Source organism: Nymphalis io, chromosome 22, assembly GCF_905147045.1.
Source record: "Nymphalis io chromosome 22, ilAglIoxx1.1, whole genome shotgun sequence".
NCBI classification, from domain to species: Eukaryota; Metazoa; Arthropoda; class Insecta; order Lepidoptera; family Nymphalidae; genus Nymphalis; species Nymphalis io.
Genome location: NC_065909.1, coordinates 1,083,744 through 1,103,978, shown reverse-complemented (window position 1 = coordinate 1,103,978; position 20,235 = coordinate 1,083,744). Strand labels below are relative to the sequence as shown.

Below are 20,235 nucleotides of genomic sequence, written 5' to 3'. Positions count from 1 at the left end.
CATGTTGGAGTAAGCTCCAAACCTACTCAGAAACGAGAAGATGCCTTAGCCCAGCTGTATAACCTTTACAGGGTAGTAATTTATTTATTGGCAATCATAATTCAATAACCTAACGAAATACAATTGACTGGCGGTTTTATACATATTTACGATTAAAATACTTAAGATTCTCTGTTAGAATTATAAAAAATTAAACACATATTTTTACTTTATCTATTGACCTCGTCTAATCATAAATAACATTTGTGTTACCATCTATTTTGTTGAATACATTAAAGATGTTTCCTCACGCATGTCTAGCGGCAATTTGTGATGATCGAAAACGCAAAATGATGTCTTACATTCATCTTCCGCCACGGTCGCCCACATTACTTTCTTTCCTTATTTGTTATATAATTTTTTTTATACTAATGTTTAAACATCCAAATTCAAAACTTACTTTAAGTATTTATTATAACAATGTTGTAAATTTTGGAAAAAAGTTTCAGTTTGTATAATGCCTTCACCTCAAACTAATAAAAAAAATAACGTTTTTTTTTTCTTTTTTTTCTAGCGTGTATCTACGCTAGTTGAGCGCAAGTTTTTTTTTCTTTTCTCCTTTATAATTTTAAATGTATCATTACCATTGGACATTTTATTAATTTATTTGAATATTAGGTTATGATACATTATTTTAAATAACGTACTATTGTATATAATACATTATTTTAAGTTGTTAGTGTATATAATTCATTATTTGAAACAACTTATTATACGTAATATAAGTACGTATAAGTACCTATTTCACATCATTTGGTTTTGGTTTATCTTGTAATAAATGGTTTATTCATCATATTTTTTTCTTTAGAGCGCCTTGTGGTTGCTTATTTCATAAAACCGCAAAACAATCATGAATAAAGTTACGTATTTAAATTTAGCTTTTATATTAAATGATACTAACTTATTTAAACTCGACTCCTATATACATTTTTAATATTAAAAATGTAATTTTATTTCTTATAGTTAATTAATACAGATCTCGCCTTGTGGCGCCATCTAGCAACTTCTTGATACAACCCAAAGCCATTTTAAGCCTATACCTGTCATTTGCACTGAAACTTGTAACAACTCGGTAAGATAAGTTTTCAAATTCAATATTTTATTTCAAATTAAATTCGGTATGAATTATAATTTCGCGATTATATCGTGACATTAAATAAATAATATCTTTTTGTCGATATATGTAGTTCAACAATATTAAGGCGAAAGATTATATTGTGCAGTTTTTAACTCTAGTAAATAAAATCCAGCAAATTCTGTATGCTAACATTTCATATGATCAATTCGGTAATATTAAAAAATGTAGTTTTCCTTTTCTTAATCTATATTAATCAAATTGCACATGTACGTAATAAATCTCGATAATCTAGTGGCCAACTTATATATTTCTAGTGGCTAACTTATATATTACTAGTGGCTGCCCTGAAGTTCCGAGTTTAAATTCCAGGTCAGAACAAGAGTAAAGTTCTATATTTTCTTATTTTAACCCAATCTAGATACGCTGCCTGTGCACGTATTGTTAAATATTATAGTCCAGCTTTAAATTTTTATAATAATGTAATTCTTTTACCAACTGTAATATGTTGTGTGTCAAATAAATAAACAAGTAGTAGCCCTATTAGAAAGTACACAATGTTACATTGTCATACCTGGAAATCTGTTGATCCTACTTCTTACCTCTCCGATGACATCACATCAGATAATGGTAGTGAACTTATAATTGTGAACTATATCATAGATATATATTCTTGTGATCAACATATAACTTTAAGGATATTAATTGTTATGGCATCGGTGTTACAATATGTAAGAAAAAGTATTGTCACACTAATCATCATTCTAGCAACCATTACTACGTAAACTAAAGATAATAAATATATTCAAATAATTCAATAGGAACTAGGAAATAAAAGAATGAATCAATTAAAATATTTTATTGGCAGATGTGCCTACGCGTCAGCAATGGTGACTTCGACTTCTACACCCGGCTCAATGTTGATTGAGGTGATCTGTTTAACAATTTCAGAGGGGGAGTGCAGATCTATCACTCTCTTGTGGATCCTCATCTGAAATCTGTCCCAGGTCTTCGAACCTTCACCACAAGGTGTCTTCCTGGTAGTGATGCGCAAGATTTTGGTTGGCATGCGGACTGGACCCTAGATAAAAAAGAAATTATTATAATAACAAGCATAAAAAATGTAACTGTTAAATATGGGCCAAAGTTGGTGTTGATTTTAATTAAAATTATGTACTAAAAGGGCCATACAAACTACTACTGCATTAATCATTATTATTATTGGAAGACAAATAGACTATTTATGCGAATTTTTCATTTCTATAGAGACAAAGTCTAAAGATGGTTTTCATATTTAATAATAATTAGAAAATATGATTTTATGATGTTGTAATAATATTTATTCTTCTCTATATAATCTACAAACAAACCAGCGGTAGCTTTAAATAGAAATTTATCCTGTAACATGTAAATTGAACTCTGATGAGCTATCTTGAATTAAAATATAAATTAATAAAAAATTTTGAATGGTTGGTAATAATTATATTTTATCTGTGGCTTCCCTATGAGCAGAGTATAGTATTGAGAGTTATACACTGCACTTTGAAAAGCGTTACTTTAGCGCCCGAGTAGTGAACACACCAGTACAGAAACATAATGTGTCTTCATCTCGGCGCTACTATACTTTTGATAGATTCTTAAAAGGGATGGGTAATATCACTTCCAAGATGTATCGAATGATATCTATGTATTGGTTTTAATATCAGATATTGTGTCTTTATATAGAATTGAATCTATGGTACTCTGAAACTGAAGCGAGTACTAGATATCAGATCTCACTGCTTGATAATATCCAACTTCAATAAATACTAATTTATTGCAATGCAGGTAATGTTTTGGTTGATATAGAATAGGATTATTCCAGAATGTAAGGGTACCTTGTAAGGTATTTTTATTAGAGAACAGATAAATTTATTAAGGTAGGTATTATTAAAGATATGAAATTTGGCACTAGTGATTGGAAAATAACTTAAAACACTCGTAACATAAGTATGAACAATCAAATATTCTTTCATGAGCATGACTTGTATGGGAATACCAAATATACACATTTACATTATGATACTATACCGCAACATCAGCAGTTCTCCTAATATATAGATACCTAATGTGCTGTCCAAATTCAATAGTCCGATACATAGGTATTGAGTTTAGTACCAATATACAGATATTATTTCTATAGACGATTGGTATCACTCATGGATAGTTATTTTATTTAGTAAAATTTATCAATAAGAATTTTTTGAGTAGTATATTTGCTAATAGTATATTTTAAATATAAGTTCTCTCCAGGTCTCCGGTGTTAACTTGACCAAATGAGAAGCTTCTACTGCTCTACATTTAGGACACCATAAAGACATTTTTAAGACTTCATATCTAATTAAGACTGCAAGTTTTAATTACCTTAACACGCAGCTTTTGTTTCTTGGCTCCATTGATAAGATCTGAGCATACTTTCTCTAGTGATCGTACGTTGCGTGAAGTCAGTGTGATACGGATGCGATGGATTGGAGAAACCTCAGCCTGGGGCTTTTCAATGTCTTTTCCTGATACGACGGCGGCTGCCTACAATTTTGCACAAAACCAGCTATTAATGTTATGGCACATGCATGGAGGTTAATATACCATAAAATAATTATTATGACTATAATTCAAATAGCCTAATCAAATCATATATATACAAATAATAAAAATCTTATTTAAAAAAGTTGACACGTGCTAACATAACCTATCTTGATATTACTTTTGACGGAATAATTGTAAATATATGAATAATAATAACTCATTCCTATAAATAATACGTTGCTTACCATATTGATGCGATTTCCCGGTCGAGATAAACAACTTTTCTATTAAAGTTTGCTCAGCGCTGAACCGGAGAACAGCTTGAAACAAATGTCACATTAAAAGAGAAATAAAATGGCGCGGCTGTCGGCTCATGCACAGACTATGTTTAGAAATCAATTTTCAAAACCTATTTATAATAATAGCGTCGATAGCTTACAACCATAAAAAGAAATAATTTTCTTTATTTTGATGAATATAAAATTTAAATATTACTTATTTAAAATATACTTAAGTTCTTGAATTACAAAAAAAAATATATATTATCTATGCCTCCAATGTTACTCCTTTTCCAGATTTTAATGTATGGCAATTAACAATAATTTCATTATTAAAAAACACGATATTTTTAAAATAACGGTGATTCATAATTGAATAGTAGTATGAAGTCTATTTAAAATTCAATTCGATACTGTTGCAATACAAATACATTTAGCTCGATATTATTTTATTTTCTAAGCATTTAATTATATAACAATTACAACAAAATGATGTGCTGCTATGAATTAAAATAATAATATATTGGATTAAATATGTAACATTTTAAACTAATGTTTCCTTTCTTAAATAAAGTAAATCAAACGGAGAGTAACAAGATTATTTTCTTCATGACTTCCCACGTCTTGTGTTTCTTGCTGTTTTAGACATTATTTAACATCAAATTCTTTACTTGCTTGTCAAACTTTCTGTAAATATAATATTTTAGTTCAGACTTCGGAATAAAGTTTTAAAGTACAAAACCGTTTTTTACTTACTGAGATATGATTTGATCGCCAGGCAAGTGGAATGGATTACAGATCGCATCAGCGTACAACGCATGAAGTCTGCGTAAAGCAGTTCTAACTTCAGCGTCTCTTATATTGCTGCCGCTAGGTGAAGTAGAACTAGTAACAAGCACAAGCTTTATTCTAGTATTTGTAACGTAGCCGTATCTGTAAATAAAATGATTTTAAGTCACATCATATAATTAAAAATAATACTTGAATAAAAAAGTAATTATACATTTTGTGTGTATCTGTAGAATAAAGTAGTCCGAGATAAAGGTCGCGTAAATCTGTCCTCGCTGCATTAACACTAGCAGTAGTGTTATTAGTATTCGTCGTGGCCAATCTTTCCTCTAAAGCATCCAGAGCAGTGTGAACCAACCATTGGCGTGAAAGCTCATTATCTGAAGTCGTATCATTTCCAATTCCACCAATGTAAAGTGGAGAATTCTGAAAAAAAAGTCATTATTACACTATGTATTCACACTTTCAAATAAAAATCGGTAATTTTGCTTTTATATTTCACCACAATTAATATTAAAATTCAATATTTTTTAATATTTCAATAATAGTGAGTTTTGTGACAAAAATGAAAATTTATCCATTTAAAAAAAAAGAAAAATTAATTTCCCAATTACCCTTAAAACGGGCAGATTTGGTTATTATCATGAGTCTATTTGTCTATAGTTAATATGACAATATGACAACAAAGATTGACGTGTTGAATTTATACTAATTTTACACCAGTAAACAAAGGAAACCGCTGTTTCAGAGACTAATTCTCTTAACTGTTCGTCGATTAATCAAAAGTGTAAATAGTAATGTGTATTAAACAATCGTAACAAAGGATAGTGAAACAAACTTACATCTTTCCCGATAACAGCTACGCAAACAGCCATTGTGTACTAAATTCTGAGCGGAAGTGAATTAAACGTCAAGTGACTGTCGGATTGTGTATATGGCGGGATAATTTAAATTATTATTCCATATCGTCCAACGAATATTTATAAATAACTTTAAAATTTTGCGACTTCATCGCAGCTACGTACATACCTCCTGTAATCGGGAGGTTTTATTTTAAACGCAGTATTTAAAATCTTTCAAAATTATTTGGAAGATAATATTCCGATTGTTGATGATGGCGGAGCGAGAAAATGAAGAACCGGCTGATGTTATATACGAAACCGACGAAAAAGGGCAGCAAGTTGTTGTTAAATCGTTAGAGTCGACGTCCCGAGTCTATCTTCGTTTCACCAACAGGACCTCTCGGCCAGTCGATGTATGGTGGCGAGACTTCCACGGAGCGAAGCGACACTACGTCCGTCTAGATGCAGGCACGTTTTTTGACATAAATTCCTTTATTACTCACCCCTGGGAGTTTACGGATGTGGCTACCAAGGAAAGCTATGTTATCAACAATAAGCCAATCTACAGACCACCAAGAAATATAGGCGGTATGATGTATAGAACTAATTGGAACATTACAATCGGTGTAAGGAGTCTTCGTCACACAGTGTTGCTGACGCTCGCCTTAAAGATAGAGGATCCCAATGCGGTTAATGCTCTCGGTCTGCCAAGAGTACTGGGAGAGGAATTGCAGAAGCTAATCAGACTTTTCCACAGACCAAGGACACCTCCGCAGCGCGACTGACGTCAAATCATATTTACGATTGCCGTAATGATTATATTCCTGTACCTAACATGGTGTTATTTCCATTACCTTGTGACAAAGGTATTTATCAAGCTTTTTAAATAATTAGTTTGTAATATTTCGCATTTATTATAACCAACTATTATGTTATAAGTACATTTATGCTTTTTTTAACTGTGATATTTTATGTTGCAAACCCTTTTCAAACATGAACAATAGTGGTATTAATCTGTGTTATCTGCCATTCAAAGTAATTATGTTCAAAGTCATTATCAGTTGTCCTATTTACATAAAGATACATAATATCAATTTACTATGAATAACAAACTGGATTGATCTTAAATTCCATATTTTATCACAAATAAGTGATTCTCAACACTTTAGTCAAATTATTACTGTACATGATACCTAATTAAGTCTTATAATTTCAATCTTATCATTGAAATTATTCACTTAAATTTGTAACAATAATTATTAAGAAAATGAACTTAATCAACACTATCTATCATGTACCATATAACACTGATAAAATCGCAATATTGTTTAGTAGAAATTATAAATAGGGCAATCAATTCTTAGTGTTCTTTATCTCCGAGTATTGAAATATATATTTACTATATAATGTGCACAGTAAACATTTGAATTATCTTATGAAACAATGAATTTCAGTGTCAATATTTTTATTGATATATTTGAAGTTAAAGAATCTATTATTGACATTTGAAAGAATATTACTAAGCTACAAGTAAATAGGTTCTTGCATATTCCATTACAAATATGCATTTGAGAATGGCTTTATATGTAGCTTAAAATACATAATTATATATCTTAAAAACGTAAGAGTTGTATTTTTATAGTTCACAATTACAAATAAGAACTATAAATATTTTATATGGAATATTATATATTCATAATCTCATTTGTTAATTACAAAAGGGCATAAGAACAAAGAAAGTTTCTTTGTATTGTATCTTTTATGACTCATTGAAGATCTTGAAATTTCGCCAAAGATGTTCTGTGTTAAATTTGTTCATGAAAATAATTTTTACTCTATTAATATTTCAGAGATAACAGAATGTTTTAATATTTACATCAACTCCAAAACATAAACGACTATACTTTAATTATTTATAATTTTATTAGTGGGTCCTTACTTTAAAATTGATCTCTTTCTGTAATCATTGATTTGCCTTTCAAAGATTCCCCTAAAAACATTTATAGGTAAAATAAATTTAAATGTCAAAACTTTTTAATAGTAGATTTACTATAAGCACCTTTGCCTTGATACATTACTAGGTATAAAAATGGCAAAATACTTTAAATTCTTCTATGAATATAATAAGACTGTACAGTACTGAAAACAAGATCTTTATATATATAATATAATGATATATATATATAATATAATGATCAACATTTATTACAATTCTATATTTAAACAGTTAATAAAACTATTTTATAATTTCTTATTTTTATAAATTATATTTTTTAATCATAGGTATTTTTTTAAAGATTTTTTGTGTGTGCTAAAGTGCCTAAAACTATGATTCCATAGTATGTACATTGTACAGACACACTATAAATACATATTTCATATTATTGCAATATGTACAACTTAATCTGTGCCCTGCTGGCTGGCTGGAACAGTTAATAACCATAACATTTTAAGCAAAAAATGTACAAATTGTAAACCAAACCAAATCTATTATATTTTTAAAAAAATGCCTCTTATTAAAATATAAATATGTTATAAGCCCATCGTTTTTAATTAGAAAAAGTGAATGAAATGTTGAATATCAAACCTATTTGCTGGTTATAGATGTTTTAATAAACAGCATTGCTGAATCCCTGAACGATACTTGACATACATACATATATATGTTGTGTTTTGTTTGCAATTTGTACTTTAAATAAAACTATTGTTTTAGTAATGGTAGAATTCTCAAGTAGATATATCACAAAATAGTGGGCTTTTTAAAAACCTTGCAATTAAAAACAAGTCACTTCTCAATTGTGTAAGTTTTTTAAGTGTGTATTATATAGTAAACAAAACTATAATTAGGTATGGCACATATATATAGAATTTTTTTGTAAGCCTTTGCATTCTATATTAGAGTATGTAACTAAGTAAAAAGTCTGTTATTTGAGCTTCTGAGATGCAATATCGGACTGAAAATGAAAGCTGATGCAGCTCAGTACAAATTAAGTTTGATATCTTTTGGCTTGGCTCTTTGGCTTAAAATATTAAGCTAAATATCACTTGTAAAAAGGAAAACCAAGTAAATGTAAATATTACACTGTTGAGCTAAAGAGTTCTCATGTTTTTAAAGCTTGGAAATTATTCTAGCACACATTGCGGGTTTACGAATTTGTTTGATGTATTAATACCAATAATTTTTAATATTGTCCATTCATATTCAATTTGTCTATAAATGTTAACAGTTACGTTTTATTTACTCAATGAATATTATCTAAAATGTAAGTTATTTTATAAATAAATATAATCATTTGTTATATCTGATCATAGATGGCATTTTAATATAAGATTTTATTGTCCATATTCCTACTTATAAAAAAACAGTTATTCGAAGTTTTTTACAGTCTAAGGCTAAGGCTCTTTCAGGATATGATTTCAAACAAAGAAGAAATTGTTATTAATACATCAGGAAAGTGCTAAATAAACAATGCTATTTGTCTCTGCTTAGAACAAATATGGACGGTTCAATAAACAAATGTATGGGTACTTATAATGTTATTAATTAAATTTTATTTCATGTATATTGTTTGTTAAAATGAAAATGTAACTGTTTAAATTTGTACAAATATTTTGATTTGATATGTATTTTTATATCAAATATTTTGTACCAAAAATAGTTTTCAACTGTATGTTATAAAATGCATATACATATACATATGTATATAACTTGTGTATTGCTGCATTTAATAATCTCAATAATTTAATAATAAGTGGTGACTGATTTTGGTGTTCAAAGCAGATTAGAATTGAATGGTATTGCTAACTCGATCTTGTGTGGGCTTAAAAAGTATAGATTGTATTTTAATGACATTAAATATTATCTAAAATATAGAGGCAGCACTGTTTAAATTTTATTGTTTTTAAATAACTTTAAAGTGATATTGGTAGAACTGGCGAAGGTTCACTGAGTTGACGCACCAATCTTTTTTTCAAAATTTGTAATGAAGAAAAATATATGAGTAGATATAATTTTATAGTTAACTAAAATCGGTTTATCAAGATTATATTTTTTTAAATATTAATTATTAAAAAGGGCTTATGTTATCACTTTGTGCCATATAACTAATTGTGATGTTAGATTGTAATTAATTTTAATATGTATTAACAATTAAAATGACTTTTAATAATACTCGTTGTTTTTTATTCTGTGGATAGTTAACTTTTTTTTAAACAGTTCGAATTGCAGTTTTTTTTTTGGACTATCAATAAGTTGACTTTTGGTAAGACAAAGACTTGGATTTCTGGTGTTTGGTCTTGCAGAAATTTATATTGCAGTTCAACAAGATCACTTGTACATTCACGACTGCTAACTTTAATAGTGAGCTTGTAGAGATTCACATAACAATGGTACTACAACCGATGATAATCCTGGTTACTTGCTTAAATAAATAATTATTATTTTAAAACATATTTTTTACGTCCACTCGCTACACTTCCTGCTTTTAGTGATAGACGAATAATGTGTGGCACACAGTAAATTATAACGAAACTAATAACCCGTAATTTATCAAAATATAGTAGTATAGTTGGAACACTAAAATAATATTCCCCTTTGCTTTGCCGCAGTTGTTTTTTTTTTTTTTATAGAATAGGAAGGTGGACGAGCATAAGAGCCACCTAATGGTAAGTGGTCACCAAACGCCCTTAGACATTGGCATTGTAAGAAATGTCAACCATCGCTTTTAGCCAATGCGCCACCAACCTTGGGAACTAAGATGTTATGTCCCTTGTGCCTGTAATTACACTGGCTCACTCACCCTTCAAACCGGAACACAACAATATCAAGTATTGCTGTTTTGCGGTAGAATATCTGATGAGTAGGTGGTACCTACCCAGACGAGCTTGCACAAAGCCCTACCACCAGTAAAAAAGTTGGGTATATAATACCCTTCAGTCCTCTTAAAGGTTTTTTATCTACAAATTATATTTGATTTTACTGAGCGCTATCTAACTTTGTTCAAATTTAAACATTTAATCATTTGTCAACAGCTTCAAATTCAAATATTTTGTTAGGAATAATTATTATGATGTTTGATAGCATATAATTTATAAATAAATTTTAGTCTATTTTAAACAATTTGTTGCTATTTGGATAGTGTATGATATTCATTTCTATATTTAGAATCCGCAGGCTTAGCTTGGCCTATTATTATTAATATATAAATATATATATATATATATTTATATATAAATTTATAATATTTTAAAATTTATAATATAAATATATATATATTTATATATTAATAATATATATATATATAAAATTAAATCTTAATAAATAAAATACACGCAAAAATAGGACATCAAGTAAAAAACGGTAGGACAGTTTGGGCTAGGTAGTCGTAATCCACGGGGACACACCTTAGTAAATTTTCTTGAGCAACATCATCTATACGCAATGAATACCTTTTTCAAAAAGCGTCATTCAAGGAAATGGACTTGGGCTAGCCCGGATGGCCGGACGAGAAATGAGATCGACTACAAAATTAGCTCGCATAAGTCAAATATAACAGACGTATCCGTTTTAAGTCGCTTTAAAACTAATAGCGACCATCGTCTAGTGAGAGCCACGTTCAGGTATAACCTTCCCAAAGAAAGAGCCAAACTGCTTAAAACATCTAGCTCAAAATATGGTAGGGATAGTTACAAACTCTTACAAAATGAGTTTCAACTGGAACTCAAAAACTCTTTCGAAGGGCTTATAGAAGAGAACCGGAATGTCGACTCATTGAACGACTTGCTGTGCACAGTACTGACGGAGACCACGAAAGGTCACATAGGGGGAAAGAAGCCACATAAAGAGGCGAAATTAACAACTCATACGCTCTCTCTCCTATCCCAAAGAAGGGAATTGAAGACTGGTATAACATCAGATCAGAGAGAGATTAATAAGCCTATAAAGCAGGCAATCCGTAATGACTTAAGAAATTATAACACCAGAAATATTGCAAAAACCATCCAAGACAATAGGGCCCCGAAAGTTTATAGAAAAAAACTTAGCTTGGGCATGAGGGAAATAAACAAGCTGACGGGTCATGCCGGCAATATTGTGTCTGATCGTGACCAAATTATAAAGATCGTCGAACAGTTTTACAGGGAACTGTATACCTCAAAAATACCGCAATCGATACAAGTTGCGACGGACCCCAGAGCAGCGCCAGTAGAGCGAATCGAAAAAGGCGAATTACCTCATATAACACCAGATGAAGTAGAGCATGCGCTAAGCAAAATGAAAAAAGGTAAAGCCTCTGGTGAGGACGGGGTGCATGTCGAAATGTTGCAGGCAGGTGGAAAACCTATACTTGAAGTCCTTGTAAAACTTTTTAACGAAATTCTCCTACAGGGTTCTACACCCGGTCAATGGAAGAATGCGATTGTCACGATACTTTATAAGAAAGGCGACAAAACAAAACTGACAAACTATCGTCCAATAAGCCTTCTCTCTCAGGTCTACAAACTGTTCGCTAAAGTCCTGTGCCACCGACTCGCTAACACCCTCGAAAAACCAACCTATCAAGCAAGCTGGCTTCCGGAGTGGATACTCAACTATGGACCACATCCATACTGTCAAGCAGCTAATGGAGAAGTGCAATGAGTATAACCGACCCCTGTGCTTTGCCTTCGTTGATTACGAGAAAACTTTCGACAGTGTTGAACATTGGGCCGTGTTTCAATCTCTCCATCGCTGCGGTATTGACAAGCGATACGTAGATATCCTCCGAGAGCTGTACAAATTCGCAACTATGCAGGTGCGCATGCACCAACATAAAAACACCAACCTCGTGTCTGTTGACAGAGGGGTCCGCCAAGGCGATAACCTCTCGCCGAAACTCTTCAACACCGTCTTAGAAGATCTGTTGAAGACGCTGGATTGGAGGGAGAGAGGTATCAATATAAACGGAACACGCATGACGCACCTTAGGTTCGCGGACGAGTTGATTCTTGTCGCCGAGAGCACCAAAGAACTTCAACTTATGCTAGCAGATCTGCAAGAAGTTTCACTGAGGATCGGTCTGAGGATGAACATGTCCAAGACCAAAATCATGACTAATCGCCACATACGTGCACCTAACATAATCGTAGGTAAGGACACCGTACAGGTGGTCAGCGATGATATCTATCTTGGACATCGTTTATCATTTGATCAGAAATCTCAAATACAGGAGATCGAACGACGCATTGGATTAGGGTGGGCTGCTTTTGGAAAGCTCGAAGATACGTTGACATCCAAACTCCCACAATGCCTCAAGACTAAGGTGTTTAACCAATGTGTCTTGCCTATACTCACCTACGATGCCGAAACATGGACGCTTACTAAGCATAACATGCACAAAATAAAAGTGGCACAAAGGGCGATGGAGCGTGCTATGCTAGGCATCTCCCTCGTTGATCGTGTACCAAACGCAGAAATCCGACGAAAGACGAAAGTCGAAGATATTGGGAAGCGTATCACGAGGTTAAAGTGGAGATGGGCTGGACACTTGGCCAGACGAGAAGACGGAAGGTGGACTAAAGTCGTCACGGAGTGGTGGCTTAGAGAAGCAAAAAGGCCAGTGGGCAGACCAGCCGCCCGATGGTCAGACGATTTTAGGAAGATGGCGGGTGCTCAATGGATGCGACTAGCACAGGACCGGGAGACCTGGCGCACCTGTGAGGAGGCCTATGTCCAGCAGTGGATTAATGTGGGCTGAATATGATGATATGAAATAAAATGTACTCGTTACTTGATAAAACTTATATAGATGATAAAAAAGCGTAAGGTTATAAATCCACATTATTCCAACCGCAAGAGAAGTAAAGACAATACAAAATTTTGACGTTGAATTGGTCGAGATCTTAAATTATCTATGTAACATTATGGATACACAAAAAATGCCGTTTTGAATGTCATCCTAAGTTGTTATCAGAAATTTGAAAGTATGAAAGGATAAAAGTAGTGGAATAGTGTTTTATTGTAAATAAAATAATAAATCAAGAAATCACTTGTAGTGCATAATACAGTAGAGCTTTGTATGGAATATATATATAAATTTTGTTTTACTCCTTATTCAATTCGAATAGCGTTTATTATAAATTGGAATAGAAAATGAGTAACTCCGTGTACAAACACGGAGTTACTCATTTTCTATTTTTTTACTCCGTGTACAACCTTGGATATAGGGTTGCTAGGTGTTAGGCTAAAGACGGAAATGTTCGGCTTTTACCGTATCCGGCCGTATTTTATCGTATCCGACCAAATATTTAGGTGTCCAGTTTGTCAGAAGGTATAATTTTAATACTAATAAAATGACACTAAAATATTCCAATTTCATTTGATTTTTGGTTTAATTATTTCTGCTCAAACCACATCCTATTCCATATTAATTACGTGTTGATATTAAAAAAATTCACATAAAGAAAATGAAAGACTGTCATGGAGTATAAAAAATAGTTTATTGTTAAAAAAAAGTTAAGTATCGTTTATTCACTTAAAGTAGTCACTGTGTAGTTTGCTTAATTTCTTTGTGAAGGTGAGCCACTATTGCTACAGCTCCCCCAGGTATGAAGCGGATGAAATTGTCAGCAGTCAAAGGTCCTAGCGCATACAGCCCCTTGGGAGCATTCAAAACCTCATGTGTCCTTTTGTCTATTGCTATTGGATTGCCCCTCCCATCCACTGGCTTGCTTGGATCCACCCCAAACCCGAGTCCATCACTGAACGGGTTAGTCAAATGGCACTGACAACTAACTTTGTTCTTAACACTATCGTTATACGGAATGATCTCACATTGACACTTCACAGCCTTCTCTATGTCTAAACGATTGCACACACATTTCATATTCCGTCGATTGCAGTCCGGTATCACGCACTTTGTGTCAGTGTTACCATTTATTTCTGAATAATTTAAATATCTCGACTTGCATATTTGTATACTCTGTCCAAATACAGATTTGATGTAATGCCAGTGGTTCCTGAGGAAGCATTGTCTTTGGTTCTCATCACTTTCTTTCTTCTCGATGCATTTGATGCATTCTTCTTGTGACGTCATTTTATTGAGATTAAAGTTCGTTTGGAGGAAAAACAGATCCGGTTTGGATCCAATAAGTATCGCTATGAGCGAGACAGTCAGTTCTACTGTCTCATTTGTGACTAAATTGAGGAGTTTCACCCTCTTTAAAGTGAGGATCTCGTCATCTTTATCTTCATATAGTTTAGGGGAGGATTCCTGTGCGGCTATGGGGGTAATTTCTACAATCATGTGGTCGGGGTAGGGGGTGTAGTACGGGTGGTTTCCTGACGGACCGTCGAGCATCATTTTGTAAACCTGTCGATAAAAATACAATTTAATTAAACTATATCTATTTTACATAATTGGTTCTATGGGTTATGTTCAGGCATTACATGTATTGAGATATAAGGTTTAAATTCGATTAATATAAAGGGATAAGACTATTCGTCGCGAATATAAGCAAAAAAAAATACTAAAACTTATATGAACATATTATGTACTGAGAACTAATAAGGTTAGTTTCAAAATTGGTTAGTATGACATTTTAAGGGAGTATTTTCTTTGCGCGTCTCTACGGAACGGAATGGTCTTCCTACAGTATAAGTCTCATTGTTCGTGTGGTTAACTTCGTTGGTCTACCACAGAATAGCTCATATGAGCGGCGTGAATGGGTATGCGTGTGCACATGTGTGTGTTTGTGTGTGTGTGGCGGTACGTACGTGCGCGTAGTCCGGGTAGTCGTGCGGCGAGAGGCGCGCCAGCGCGTGCGGCGGCAGGCGGTGCACGTGCGCGGCGTGCAGCGAGGCGGCGCGCGCGCTGCGCACGGCGTCGGCCGCGCTGACCCCCGAGCCCAGCACCAGCACGTGCGCACGGTCGGCCGCTGGGAGAACAGATTACTCATTATTTATTTCAAATAAGTTCAGTATCAAACTTCCTACCATAAATATTTACCAAATATAAAAAGAACCCATTATTTATTTTTGCGGAACGCCCGTTTTAAGTGCAGACTTTTCATAACAATTTATTTGATGTATTGAGTGCCGAACAATATCAACCTTTATATATAGATCAGTAACAGTAACAGCCTGTTAATGTCCCACTGCTGGGCTAAGGCCTCCTCTCCCTTTTGAGGAGAAGGTTTTGGAGCTTATTCCACCACGCTGCTCCAATGCGGGTTGGTAGAATTCACATGTGGCAGAATTTCAGTGAAATTAGAAACATGCAGGTTTCCTCACGATGTTTTCCTTCACCGTTAAGCACGAGATGAATTATAAACACAAATTAAGCACATAAAAATTCAGTGGTGCTTGCCCGGGTTTGAACCCACGATCATCGGTTAAGATTCACGCGTTCTTACCACTAGGCCATCTCGGCTTTTTTCTATATATATAGATATAGTATATATAGATATATATACGCAATGTACGCCACTTCAAAAGTGGGTAGGATAGAGGTAGAAGCAATCAGAGCATTCTTCTCTTTAAATTATAACATAACACTAAGTGCTACATACACTACGATCGTTAAATCCAAAGGTTCAATTTTACAAACATTTAATTGCAATTTTAGTTTTCATCAAAATTCGCCGATATGTCTAATAATCGTATAAGTCGCGCCAAGTCACACCTCTCTCGGCGAGTCGTCGCAGCGCGCGCTCCACGTCGGGCAGCGAGTGCACGGCGAGGGTGGCGGGGGAGGTGGGCGCGGGGGAAACAGCGAGGGGGGTCGGCAGCGAGTTGGGGCGGTCGTTGGCGCCGCACGCGAGCACCACGCGCGCGCACAGGTAGCGGAAACCGCGACCTTGTCTATGATCGTACCTGGAAAGCACATAAATTTAAATAAAAAATAAAACGTCAACAATCCCAAAACTCTCAAAACAGTTACAAAAATTTCCATAACCCATCAGTTGAGTGGAATTGGTTTCGATTGCAAGATTTAACGCACACATGCAAACAGATGAAATAAAAGCTCGTAATAAATACTTCTGCGATGTTAATGAAGTAAATTATAATTACTCTATTATTGGAGAAGTTTACTAACAACTTCGAGAGGTTTCCCCTCGACGTATATCGGTCCCGGCACGACATGCCTATTGAACATGACCTTGGTCTTGTCCAAGTTTATACCGAGACCGACACACCGGGAAGACTCGCCTAGGCTACGCAGCATTTCGGTGAGTTGTTCCAGCGACTCTGCTATGATGACGATATCGTCGGCAAATCGAAGGTGTGAGATGTACTCGCCGTTTACATTGACTCCATACCTAGTCCAATCCAGCGTTTTGAAAACGTCTTCCAACGCGTTGGTGAACAGTTTCGGGGATATTACATCCCCCTGTCTCACCCCTCTGCGCAGTTGGATCGCCTTCGTCTTACAGTCCTGGATGTGGACAGTCATTGTAGCGGCGTTGTACAGACATCTCAGTACCTCGATATATCTCCAATCGATATGACATCTCTGCAATGAGTCGAGCACTGCCCAGGTTTCGATGGAGTCGAAGGCTTTCTCGTAGTCCACAAATGCCATACACAGCGGCTGATTGTACTCTTCGGTCTTCTGCACAATCTGCCGAACAGTATGGATGTGGTCCACGGTGCCGTAGCCTGATCGAAAGCCGGCTTGCTCTGGGGACTGGAACTCGTCAAGTCGTCTGGCGAGACGGTTCGTGACGACTCTTGAGAACAGCTTATACACGTGACTCAGGAGGGAGATTGGTCTGTAGTTTTTCAAGAGGGTTTTATCACCTTTCTTGAAAAACAGTACCACCTCACTCCCGCTCCACGTTTCCGGGGTCTTGCCATGTTAGATGACGGAATCAAAGAGGCTTGCTAGCTCTTTCAGGACCGGAGTCCCGCCTGCCTTAAGCAACTCTGTTGTGATTCCGTCATCTCCCGGAGCTTTGTTGTTTTTAAGCTGTTCTAGAGCCGCCCTAATCTCTCCTTGGTCAACGACCGGGAGCTCCTCGGAGTAATGGCGCATAAGAGGGGCGCGCTGGTCATCAATACTGATTCCCACGGGTTTATCCGATCTTGAAGAGAACAACTGCCCATAAAACCTCTCTACTTCTCCGACAATCTCAGGCCTAGAGGTAACGACCCCACCATTTTCAGTTTTAAGTTTTGTCAGACGCGGCCTCCCAAACTTGCGAGCGAACACTTTCGATCCCCGATTTTGCTCAATCGCAGCCTTGATGGCACGGGTATTAGAGCGTCGGAGATCGCGTCGCGTCAGCGTTTTTATTGTTCGGTTTAAGGCCTTATCTGACAAAAACGATGGTAGTTCTCGTCGTTTTCTCATGAGCTCGAGTGTCTCAGCAGAGAGTTTTGGTGCGTTGTCTCTTCTCTGTGGCGGAAAACACTTGCGGGATGTGTTTTGCAGTATTTTGACCAGCGTGTCGGTTCTCTCATCAATGCTGCTTATGGTTTCCAACGCGGTGAATTGATTTTGAAGTTCCATTTGGAACTTTTCGGAGCCTTGAGCAGCTTGGAGCATGGTAGGTCGGAGAGTAGACCTCATCATTCTCGATCTTTCGGCTTTTAAGTTGATATTTAGAGTGCCTCGAACCAAGCGGTGATCACTTCCGGTATTAAACCTGTTGATCAGTTTGATAATACAAGTCGGTAGGAACAACTTCGAGAAGGAAGCCGATCGAAGAATTCGCTTGGGATGGGCAGCATTTGGCAACCTTCGTCAAGTCCTCAAGTCGTCTATACCGCAATGTTTGAAGACGAAAGTCTTCAACCAATGCGTCTTACCTGCCATGACATACGGTGCCGAAACGTGGACACTAACTGCGGGACTAGTCCACAAATTCAAAGTCGCTCAGCGTGCTATGGAGCGAGCTATGCTCGGAGTATCTTTGAAGGATAAGATCAGAAATGAGATTATCCGGAAAAGAACCGGAGTCACCGACATAGCTTGCAAAATTAGCAGGCTGAAGTGGCAGTGGGCTGGTCACGTATGTCGTAGGACCGATGGCCGTTGGAGCAGACGAGTCCTAGAGTGGAGACCGCGAATCGGCAAGCGCAGCGTAGGGCGCCCTCCAGCCAGGTGGACCGACGACCTTAAGAAGGTGGCGGGCACCAACTGGATGCGGAAGGCGGAGGACAGGGAGCTTTGGCGCACCTTGGGAGCGGCCTTGAGAGAGATGTTCAGCATTGGACAACGATTGGCTGTTGATTGATTGATTGATTTGGAGAAGTTTAAAACTTTATATCATTACTTGCTGGTCACTGGTTATTTAGTAATAATTTTGGTCGGAATTGGTTGTTATACAGAATAAGTTATTTCTGTGACACCACACACTCACCCCGACACGCAAAAGTTGGCGTTCCGCGGACAGGTGGCGCGGCAGGGCGGCGCCACGCGCGGCGCGGGACCCACGTGCGTCACCGTGGCGCCCGAGCGAAAGTACCGCTGGAATAATACAAAGTTCTAAGGTGTTGGGATCACGCTCCAGGGAGGGCTTTCAGGGTTGTCAATTTTAGACGAGTTATTCCACTCGTGACGTCACTTTTATTGTTTCTAAGTGAGTTTTATTTCACTTAGTTATTTCATTGATTTCTACACTTTTTATTATACACCAAATTTGTGTTTATCATAGCAGTTTTAATTTTTGTAACATTGATTTAGTCTAAACTCAATTTAAAATCGGTTTTACTTGTATTATAATCAAACATAAATGATAATAATTAGAGCATTAGCTTAACAATTAGTGTATACTATATATTAAAATGAGTTATTTGTCGTTATACACGTAATAATCCTAACATTGTCTTATTTTGTAATTTTGATTCTTTTGTAATCCGTAATAGGATTGTGGATTCATTGTTGGGGGGGGAGCTTATTAAAAAAAAGGTCGTAGCGCGTTACCTGCAGGCGGCAGGCGTGCACGTATCGCGCGCAGTACGCGGCCACGGCGCGCGCGGGCAGGCGCGAGGCGGCGCGCGGCCCGATGCGCGCGTGCGGCGGCAGCGCGAGCCACGCCGCCGGCGACAGCGTGCGCACCGCGCCCGGGAACGTGGGCCACGCGCCGCCCGGCGGGCCCTTGCCCAGCACTATGTGCTCGATCTGACGCCGATACATACACTTTTATGGCACTAGACTTAAAATAATAAAGAAAAGACCAATCTCTTTTGGTGATACAACAAGAAATATTGTAAAGTAATTCGGCGTTGGAATTGCTTTTAAGATCAAATTAATTGATTTTTTATCTTCAATTATATTTATATATGAAAAAAATACTATTTACATAATAATAATGTCCTCCAAACCGATTTCGGCCACGGTGGTCAATCTCAAGAGAGATTAGCCAACTACACAGGAGATATTATAGTGCACAAGTGTGTGCGCAAACGCAGGTGCACTCTCTATTCCCTAACTCTCATAATCGGATATATAAATGGTACGGCAATCCGACACGACCGAAAAGAGTTCAGGCGCTGGACCAACGGCTTTACGTGCTTTCCGAGGCACGGGAGTGTACACACTTCCAACTTCCAGACTCCGGGCTGCTACTGAGACTTTTCTGACAGAAAAACCCAATAAATTTTTATTGGCCCGACCTGGGAATTAAACCCACGACCTCCGCGTCTGCGGTCTTACATCAAGCCACT

The 20,235-nt window shown here is 36.0% G+C and overlaps 4 protein-coding genes across 7 annotated transcripts in view; 1 reads left to right on the top strand and 3 right to left on the bottom strand.

Moving 5' to 3' along the window:
* Nucleotides 1–1,958: 1,958 nt before the first annotated feature.
* On the bottom strand, nucleotides 1,959–4,086 carry LOC126777127 (40S ribosomal protein S20). The gene is made up of 3 exons (XM_050500024.1): nucleotides 3,925–4,086; nucleotides 3,518–3,679; nucleotides 1,959–2,195 (listed from the first exon to the last, which is right to left on the bottom strand). The coding sequence occupies exons 1-3, from the start codon at nucleotides 3,925–3,927 to the stop codon at nucleotides 1,989–1,991; spliced, it is 372 nt and encodes a 123-aa protein (XP_050355981.1). The 5' UTR covers nucleotides 3,928–4,086; the 3' UTR covers nucleotides 1,959–1,988.
* A 313-nt stretch (nucleotides 4,087–4,399) lies between these two features.
* Nucleotides 4,400–5,720, bottom strand: LOC126777123 (trafficking protein particle complex subunit 2-like protein). Its single transcript, XM_050500020.1, has 4 exons — nucleotides 5,589–5,720; nucleotides 4,961–5,172; nucleotides 4,714–4,890; nucleotides 4,400–4,644 (listed from the first exon to the last, which is right to left on the bottom strand). The coding sequence occupies exons 1-4, from the start codon at nucleotides 5,619–5,621 to the stop codon at nucleotides 4,599–4,601; spliced, it is 468 nt and encodes a 155-aa protein (XP_050355977.1). The 5' UTR covers nucleotides 5,622–5,720; the 3' UTR covers nucleotides 4,400–4,598.
* A 93-nt stretch (nucleotides 5,721–5,813) lies between these two features.
* LOC126777118 (von Hippel-Lindau tumor suppressor homolog) lies at nucleotides 5,814–6,740 on the top strand. The gene has a single exon (XM_050500015.1). It carries the CDS (start codon nucleotides 5,858–5,860, stop codon nucleotides 6,371–6,373), a length of 516 nt encoding a protein of 171 aa, XP_050355972.1. The 5' UTR covers nucleotides 5,814–5,857; the 3' UTR covers nucleotides 6,374–6,740.
* Nucleotides 6,741–14,044: 7,304 nt separating this feature from the next.
* Nucleotides 14,045–20,235, bottom strand: part of LOC126777049 (oxidative stress-induced growth inhibitor 1-like) — a 47,273-nt gene continuing 41,082 nt past the window's right edge. For all 4 annotated transcript variants that reach the window (XM_050499898.1, XM_050499902.1, XM_050499901.1 and 1 more), the window contains exons 6-10: nucleotides 19,493–19,690; nucleotides 18,930–19,036; nucleotides 16,247–16,437; nucleotides 15,340–15,500; nucleotides 14,045–14,935 (exon numbers count right to left, since the gene is read on the bottom strand). In XM_050499898.1, the coding sequence (XP_050355855.1) occupies nucleotides 14,108–14,935; nucleotides 15,340–15,500; nucleotides 16,247–16,437; nucleotides 18,930–19,036; nucleotides 19,493–19,690 (1,485 nt within the window). In that variant the 3' untranslated portion in view covers nucleotides 14,045–14,107. The remainder of the gene's footprint in view (nucleotides 14,936–15,339; nucleotides 15,501–16,246; nucleotides 16,438–18,929; nucleotides 19,037–19,492; nucleotides 19,691–20,235) is intronic.